Source organism: Poecilia mexicana, unplaced genomic scaffold (assembly GCF_051168715.1).
Source record: "Poecilia mexicana isolate PSO_F unplaced genomic scaffold, ASM5116871v1 scaffold_7, whole genome shotgun sequence".
Lineage (NCBI taxonomy): Eukaryota > Metazoa > Chordata > Actinopteri > Cyprinodontiformes > Poeciliidae > Poecilia > Poecilia mexicana.
In genome coordinates this window covers 31,369,090-31,378,163 of record NW_028263376.1, presented here as the reverse complement: position 1 = coordinate 31,378,163, position 9,074 = coordinate 31,369,090, and the positions used below count along the sequence as shown (strand labels likewise).

General features: G+C 39.8%; 1 protein-coding gene across 1 annotated transcript; it reads right to left on the bottom strand.

Annotated features, from left to right (window-relative positions):
* Nucleotides 1-918: 918 nt before the first annotated feature.
* On the bottom strand, nt 919-8,506 carry LOC106907168 (L-rhamnose-binding lectin SML-like). The gene is made up of 10 exons (XM_014972751.2): nt 8,377-8,506; nt 8,157-8,222; nt 7,992-8,007; nt 6,095-6,166; nt 2,880-3,015; nt 2,032-2,141; nt 1,907-1,951; nt 1,688-1,820; nt 1,496-1,599; nt 919-1,181 (listed from the first exon to the last, which is right to left on the bottom strand). The coding sequence occupies exons 2-10, from the start codon at nt 8,220-8,222 to the stop codon at nt 1,156-1,158; spliced, it is 708 nt and encodes a 235-aa protein (XP_014828237.2). The 5' UTR covers nt 8,377-8,506; the 3' UTR covers nt 919-1,155.
* Between the last annotated feature and the right edge of the window lie 568 nt (nt 8,507-9,074).

Below are 9,074 nucleotides of genomic sequence, written 5' to 3'. Positions count from 1 at the left end.
AGGGAAGATCAGCCCTCATGATGAGTGTTACCTGCAGTCTAGACTGGAAAGGTGCAACATCTGTCCTGTTAGATGAGCCAAACAGGACAGACTGAAAACTTAATTTCTGTATAATGTGCCTCATATATTCCTGACTGATTCATTACAAGCATAGATCGACATCAAGCATCTTCTATTAATGTGTCATAATTTTGATTATTATGGCCTACTGCTGAGAATTTATCTACTCAGCTTTTTTTTATTTTGTTTTAACTAAGCCCAATTAAATATGGATTTTTGTAGCAGAAATATAGATGCACTGATACACTGCTGCTGCAGCAGCAGTGTATCAGTGCATCCATATTTCTGCTACAAAATATGGATTTTGTGCATATGGATGCACTGCAGCAGCAGTGCTCCATCGATGCAGCACTGCATGAAGCAGAGCAGCATCTGGCTCTGCTGAGCTTCTGGAAGCCTGGTTGCTTCAGCGATCCTCTGCTCTCTGTTATGGTGACAATGTGCAAAACTGTGCAATATAGTTTTTAAAAACAAAATGCATAATACTCATATGAAAGATTTAAAAACCATAATAACCAATAAAATATCATGGTTTTAGGGATTTGACTGAATGTATATAAATAATTAGTATTTATATATTATGTTTTAGTATTTTTTTCAATCACATTATATTTATAATGCTTCAAATGTTTCCCTTTCTATGTAAAAGCAGCAGTTATTTTTTCATCAGCCTTATCATTTATCCAGTCTGTCTTCACAGTTCCTGCTGCTGGTGATTTTTTTAAACCACAAAAATATTTTTTATTGTAGCACAAGTAGTAAACTATTTTCTCTTAAAAAAAAAAGTCAGAGGCAACATTGTTTTCTGATTGCTTGATTAAACTCTGTGGTATTTTAATAAAACTACAAGAGACTGAGCAAGATGCTGGAGTAGATTTATTTATGCAGTTAAAGAATCAAAGCAAAGGAACGATCTTAAATCAGCGGTACATGTTCTCTCCAAACTGGTCAAACTTATGAACACAGTGCAGCTCAGACTGAACTGGGTGATGAGATGAACAACATGCTGCCAGACAGAAGCTCTTGAACTATATATGCAATTCATTTTTGATTAAATGTAAGAAGCTTAGGGATCTCTGATGTGTTATCTTGATTTTAGGCACCTGGTTTAATCACAGGATCTGCAAAAGAACAAAAAGAAAGAAGGTCTGAGATGCTACAAAGAGTGTTAGAAAAACACACTGAATGAAAAACTTTACTGGTAGAAAACATAACAACTGAGACAGACTGAGATTAAAGAGAAAACACATCCATGGCCTTTAACTTTTACTATAAGATGCAGATATGATGGTATAGAAAAGTGTTTTTCAAGTAATTCAAGTAAATAAATGTGGTTGTTTTATGTTGTGACAAACAGCTTTTGATGAGCAGCTAAAGGACAATGCAATGTCCTCGTCTCTGTCACAATAAAAGCCTGCGGTTTTGTCCCACTCACTCTCACAGGTGTGGGCCACCTCCAGGTACTTGTACGTTCCAACACAAGGGTCTCCAAACACAGAGTTGCTTGCTTTGACAGAGCAGCTGGTTTTTCCATTGCAGCTGTGGATCCACATTAATGCAACAGCAGTTAGCTGCAGAAAGCTGGAAGGCATCGGGTCGAAGCTGAGAGCAGACAGACAATCAGTACCTGGCAGCGACTTCGCCTGAGGGCCTCAAGCAGTCGGTCTTTTGGACCTGAGCGGGAGGACGCTGGAAAGAGCAGGTGGTCGGGTCAGAGCGCCCGTAAAACGCCCCAATCACAGATATGACCTGCCCCTCATCTGGAAGGAAGAAACATGAGGTCAGTCAGTCAGTGAATGCAGAAAATTAAACAAAACTGAGAGAAACAAGGAATCTGAGATCAGACCACACTGAAGGTTTAACAGCGACTGTTCACAGGCCACGGTTCGGACTGTTGGAGAAACAGAAATCACACTAATAATTCACATTCTGTCCAGCTTTTATAAGATCTCTGCAATAAAACATACGAACCTGCAGGGAAACAGGAATATGTGGTGTCCACGTATTTATAGATGCCGAAACAAGGATCAGAAGTACGAAACACGCCGGCGTTTACTTCACACGCTTTCTTCCCATCACATCTAAAAAAAAGAAGTTTCTCTGTGGGTTTGTTACAGAGTTACATCAGTCTGGGTGTTTCATAAAACTGCTGCTGCATGCTTAATGGCTCTGGCTATTTGAACCTTTATTTAGGCAGTTTCTGCCCTAGTTAGAGGCCGGGCCTCATGAGGAAGAAGACACAATAAACACAGCATAAACATTACATATTTAAAAAGCAAAGCTTCTAAATGCTACTTTACATTAAGAGACAGTTTCTCTGCGTTTGAAGGTCTTTCCAAATTTAGAAAAGAATGAATTAATTATTTCAGGGCAGAAATCTGAGTGTAAGACGTGTGGTCCCTATTTCCTTTGAATCAAAAGTAAAATTAAAAAATGCTTATTAAACATACTATGCTGTATGTAACAATTTTAATTTTAGGTTGATTGTAATTTATTTATTTATTTTTTTTAGGGAAACTCTTTACAAATGTATCCATCAAAGTCAGATGTGTGAAGGGTCAGATGTGTAGCATCGTTAACAGGAGGTTCAGAATCACATCAGGAGTTCAAAGGTTTGGACAAAACTGCTTTAATCAAAATGTGCTCATTTTTTACTTCTAGCCAAATGGAGCCAGATCTGCATGAACTTACATCAATATTTTTTAAAAACACAGCACTGCCTTTGGATGAGACAACACAGTTTGTCTCGGTTAAAAACCACAAAGTTTGCAGCTGTTGGAACTTTAGATGGCATTAACTGGGAACACTGGGTCTGGTACCTGGCCTTCAGCGTGTCCAGGGAGCCCTTCTGGGAGCATTTGGTGTTGGTGAGCTGGTTGTCGGGTCTGAACTCACTGCAGGTCTCTCTGTCTTCCCGTCCGTACAGAACCGACTGCACAGAGATCACTCCTGTTTCTGTTACACAGTGAGGAGACAAACGCAGCAGCAGAGATTCACTTTAAAACGTCACACTGAACTGGACAAACTGCAGAGCAGGTCTGATTAGATGTGAACGTTTTTTTTTTGTTTTGTTTTGGCCACCATATTGTGTCCCATTAAAAAGCCTTCCCTTTCTTAGAAAACATTTAACCGTTTTTGGCTCTTTAGCTGGTGAAAGTTTTGTCCATTTCCAGGCACGTGCAGGGGGGGGGGGGGGGGCTGAGCACCTGCCCCTTTTGCTACTTGCCCCCAAGTGCCCTTTTGGTCAATTTTTTATTTTTTTGTTGGTATTATTATTTCCTAAGTCATCTTCTGACACATAACATGTACTAAAATTATTATTATTATTATTATTATTATTATTATTATTATTATTATTATTATTATTATTTATTTTTAATTAATTAATTTATTTTTTTGTACAACACAATAAGCCTTCCGGTCACCTTGTTACCTTTGACCTTTTGCCCGTGACGCAGTTTCCTCTCGCGCAGTGAGATCAGGCGGCTAACTGGAGCTGAACGTAGTGAACGTTCCAGACTACAGATCAGTTTTTGGTGAATCAAAACGTTTTTGGTGAATAAAGTGGAGCAGACTTGCTGCTTGTCAGATGACGGAAAACGCTGAAGTCTCGTTTCTGTTAGGTTGGTTTTTTTCTGTTTTGTTTTTTTTCCTCTTCTGTTCTGTCCTGGGTTTTCTGGGAAGCTGCTATTTCCCCTCACAGCCACCAGATGTCACCACTGGGCGGAGGCCCTGGAGAAGTGTGGCGGCCAACCTGTAGACACACCTGTGTCTAATTTTCGAGAGCTGCGGAGGTGCTTCATAAGGAGCGACTAGCTGACACTCCAGTGCCTGAGTGTTTGCCTCAACTGGTAAACGTTTCCTTAGTGAAAGCCTTCTACGATTGAACTCGTTTTTTGATCGCTCCTTGTGTTCTCCCCGTCAGGTTGCCTTGTGGTCATCCTGAGACTCCTCGAGGTGGACAAGCGTTCCCGTCTGGATTTCCCTTGTGTTTCCTCACGACGCCATTGGTGTTACCAATCGGTTGCACTCACCTCCCTGGTCCCTTCCCGTGGATTCCCTGCGTCTCGCCACAGGCTGGGCCTGCCGGCGCTTCATGCCCCGGGAGCTAGTTATCGGGACCCTGCTCAGATGTCAGCTCGCTCCCCTCACCAGCTACAAGGCTTACCTGCTCGCTCTCCAACGGTAACCCTTTTCTCCAGCTGCCGCCACCGACAAAACCCAACTCCGCCTTCAAGTAAGCACTCTCTGAAAGACTCTCTGAATTATTTCCTGGAATCTGTCCAGTATTTCACTCCGCTTTTCTCAACAGTCCGACAACCGGTTTCCCTCCACTCCCAGGTTCCAGGACTGTTCCCCCTCATCCCCGCCACCTTTCCCCAAATATTGTTTTCATATCGCTTCTCTTAGTGTGTTCTTGCATGTGGGTAACCCGGCTAGAACCCAACATGACAGTTTCTGCTTCAGCTCGGAGTAGCGGTTTAAGCAGAGAGGTAATGATACAACAGACACTGACAGGCCTCTGCGTCTGCTTTTCTCTGAAGAACTACTGAGGGGAGGAGACAGTTGAGGAAGAACTGTTATCTATCGATCCAGTATTTTTTATTATACAGACATTAGGCTGTTGTTGTGCTATTAGCTAGCTGCTAGCTAAAGACTTTGCTAGCAAAGCTAGATGACTGAAAAGCTTCTTCTCTGTATCGTTAATGATATCAGTTATTCTTCAGTATTGATTATGCAATAGGGGCACATCGCCCGTCCAAAACCTATCATCTCCATAATGGATAAATGTCAGATCTTCTAATTTCCTTTGCTGCATAATGTAAATTTAATTTATTCTGGCATTGGGTAAATATATCTTGAAGGAGAATAGCTCTTAAATAAAAGTCCAACAAGGATATTCATTAAGTAAAATAAAATTGTAATTAAAACTTTTGGAATTGTAATTTAAAAACAAATTGTTTTGTTTAAAAACTTTTTTTTTTATTTAACTCAAATTAACAAAGCTGAGAGGCTTTAATATTCTGTCCTAGAATGTGGTTAGATGTGCCTTTTTTTTTTTTTTTTTTTTGAGCATCTTCCCCTTTAGTGGTCTCTGCACTGCCCTGTCCATTTCTGACATAAACTCGGTTAAAGAGAAGGCCTTCATGTTTCTTGGTTAATTTATTACAGTTTAGCTAATTATTTGGCTAAACTGTAGCCAAACACATTTTGACTAAATGATTTGAATTGTGCTGAAATTTTGGAAAAGTTAACATATCTAAATACTTCAATTTAAATGATTCCAGCCAATATTTAGTGTAATTAAAATGTGAGTGTGATATAATGAAACAGATTTAAAGAGCAGGGCAAGACGGTCCCTGGGGCAACTGTAAACAAACAGACTTCAGATCTCTCCGGGATTTGCCTTTGGGTAACTCTGTCTGCATGTTTGATGTTTTAAGTGGATCTCCAAGATATATCTTGTACTTTTTAATAAACTTTAGCTGATTTTTACTCACTGACTTTTCTGGAATCTCCTGCATCAGCGAACCTTAACTGGAGACGTGAAAGTCTCCAACACCTGCCACATCTTTTTATATTGTGTGCTTAAATATTTTATCAATTAAATCAAATTAGTTTTTACCTGCATATTTTAACAGTTTAATATGTTATCAATACATTTATCCACAATTATGTTTTTCTTATGGCCCAAAATGAAAGTTTTACACCCGAGACTGCAGACTGAAGAACATACCACCTTTCAACCACTGGGTGGCGGTGTTCAGTCAACACAACGTCATACCACCTTCAACCACTCGGTGGCGGTGTTCAGTCAACACAACGTCATACCACCTTCAACCACTGGGTGGCGGTGTTCAGTCAACACAACGTCATACCACCTTCAACCACTGGGTGGCGGTGTTCAGTCAACACAACGTCATACCACCTTCAACCACTGGGTGGCGGTGTTCAGTCAACACAACGCCCGTCAGTAAAACATTTTTCTTTAAAAGAAAACGGAAACAAACTTATGAAACCATTTCTAACTCACCACAGCTGAGGTGTTGGACGTTATCGCTGTCATCACAGGTGATCACTCTCTGGCTGAAGACGCTGTTCTGAGCTTTGTGGAGTCATGAGCGAAGAGAAATATGTTTCATAAACAGGAATAATTTATTTTAGTTCAGAAGCTGAAAAGTTGAATAAGTTGATTTTAAATGTCTGAGATTAAACTTTTGGCCTTACCATAAATTACAAACAGTAAATTCTGAGTGTTTAAACATATTAAATATAAATGCATATGAAAATATTGTGGGGGAAAATCTACTCCTAAAAAAATGTTTTTCCAAAAAGAGGAAGACCAGGTGGAATTATGACCGCAGAGAGACAGTCTGGGGTAGACACTCTAGTCAGTGTGGTGCTGACTGGAAGGTGAAAATCTAAGCAGGTTGTGTCTAGGATGTGTGGGGTCTGCAGAGATGTTGGCTGTCGTTTTCCTGACCCTTGGCCTGTTTGGATGAAAGGTCAGCCTCTCTGCAGACCTGATTGTTTGCTTCAGGCTGTTCCTGAATTACAGCTGTGCAGAAGACGCCTGATCCAGTTAGTTTAACTGGAGATGAATTCAGCAATATCTTGGGTTTTTTCCTTATGATTATGATTCAAGCTGAAAAATACTTTTTTGTCTTACAAACAAAAAATTAACCTGTGACCTTCAATTTAACCAGACGGCATCTTGACACAGTGCAGTTCCATCTTTCTACTGTATCTTAGATTTAAAGAGGCAGCACTATATTAACCTTTTTGAGCTTTGCATCATGTTATGAGTTGCCTTCATTCCTTCATAATCTCCTGATGCAATCATTCAGGGTGTCTGAAGGCTTCGTCTCACAAAGCGCTGCTCCCTCTCAGCTCCTCTAAACTAGCAGCAGCAATCACTAAACACCTGGTGGAAATGCAACCTGCCAGGCTTATAAATAAACTACTTCTCAGCCCAAAGCCCCTAAGAATGGTTGTACTCAACAGAAAGAAACGTTTTGTTGTGATGATGTGCTGAACGCAGGATGTTGGAAGGAGCAGGAGCTTCTTAAAGAGACAGAGGCCAATTTCAAGGCATCAGAAAGTGAAATCAACTTATGTTTGATATGCACAGCATTTTATAGCAACTGAAGGTAATATGTATCACTTGATTGTGTCTGAAAAATACATCATGCCACTGCTTTAAAGTTGTTTTCATTCAAATTTGAAGTTTGTGAAGAGAAATGATTCCAACCTCTAAACGACAATAAAATGATTTAATTTAATTTCTGAAAAAATGAAGCATCTACACTGAATAAAAAAAGATGGCACATCAAAAAACACTTGTATCTTCCTCAATGTTCAGTGGAGAAAACTGCCGTGGCATCAAGAGATGCACATGGGACTCAACAGCATTCACACACACACACACACCTGGAGAAACCTACATACACACACACACACACCTGGAGAAACCTACACACACACACACACACCTGGAGAAACCTACACACACACACACACACACACCTGGAGAAACCTACATACACACACACACACACCTGGAGAAACCTACACACACACACACACACACACACACCTGGAGAAACCTACACACACACACACACACACACACCTGGAGAAACCTACACACACACACACACACACACCTGGAGAAACCTACACACACACACACACACACACCTGGAGAAACCTACACACACACACACACACACACACACACCTGGAGAAACCTACACACACACACACACACACACCTGGAGAAACCTACACACCCACAGGTGGAACAGATGCTCAGAATGTCCCAAACACTCCAATATTTAAACTCTGGATCTTCATTCCTTGGATCAACAACCAGAAAGCCATTAAGCATCCATGCTGATACTGTCCACCGTTATATGAGACGAACTCACCTGATTCTGCCTGGTGCTGGAAAAGAGACAAAGTATTAGAACTTAGTAACAGTAAATATGCTGGATTGCTTTGCTTGATATTCACATAAAACAGACTGATTGTTGCAATCATACAGTAAACATAAGCAGTGACACATCAAATGATCAGAAACATGAAAAACTTACACTTCTTCTGACCCAGAGAGCTCCGCTCAGACAAAGCAGCAAAGTCAAGTGCAGGCCTGAAGCCATCTGTGGCAAGAATTATTCAAAATGTTTATCTCATAGTTTTCTTAGAAAATTAACTGGAATAAGAAACATATTAAACTAAAATCGGACAACTCCTAGTAATTAGGAAGCTGTGGTGGCATAAACACAACATGAGCAAAAACAAGTTCAGCTTCACCTTGTTGAGATTTTCAGTGGGAGAGTTTCTTCTTCCAGCAGCCGTTTCTGGAATCAGGACGTCTCAGAGATCGCAGACATTAAGTAGCTGCAGCGTCTCGCTAAATGTGACATCTGCAAACAACACGCTCAATATTGTCCTAATATTTAATTTGGTGGCAATATTGTATCCTGCTTAACTGCAGGATACAGTTATGTTTTATTCTTTCAGTCAATATTTGCTGAAAGCTTAAAGCGTGCAGCAAATATGTAATTATCTCTGAATATTATTCATGCAAAACAAAAATGTTTTCTAGTATTTCATTTAGTCAAATTATTTGATAAAGATAGAAGGTATGCAGATCAATGGGTTGAAATAAATTTGATCTGTCAATTTTATTTTACATTAAAAAACTGTTTAATAATAAACTTCAATAAGTCCAAATATTTTAGCTGAATATGAACAAATTGTAAAAAACATCTGCTGATCAGTGTACAACACTGAAATAGATATAGAATCTGTAAAATATTGAACTTTTTCTTAATCTTCAATGAAATCAGAGACATGAAAATTTACGTTCATCCTCATTGGTTGTTAGGATCTGATGTTTTACTCCAACATATTAAAACTTTCTACCCAACCTGAACTCAGCTGTTTTAATTTTAAATCAACTGGTCCACAGTCAGAACCACCTGGAGCTTAAACTCATCAATACTTTG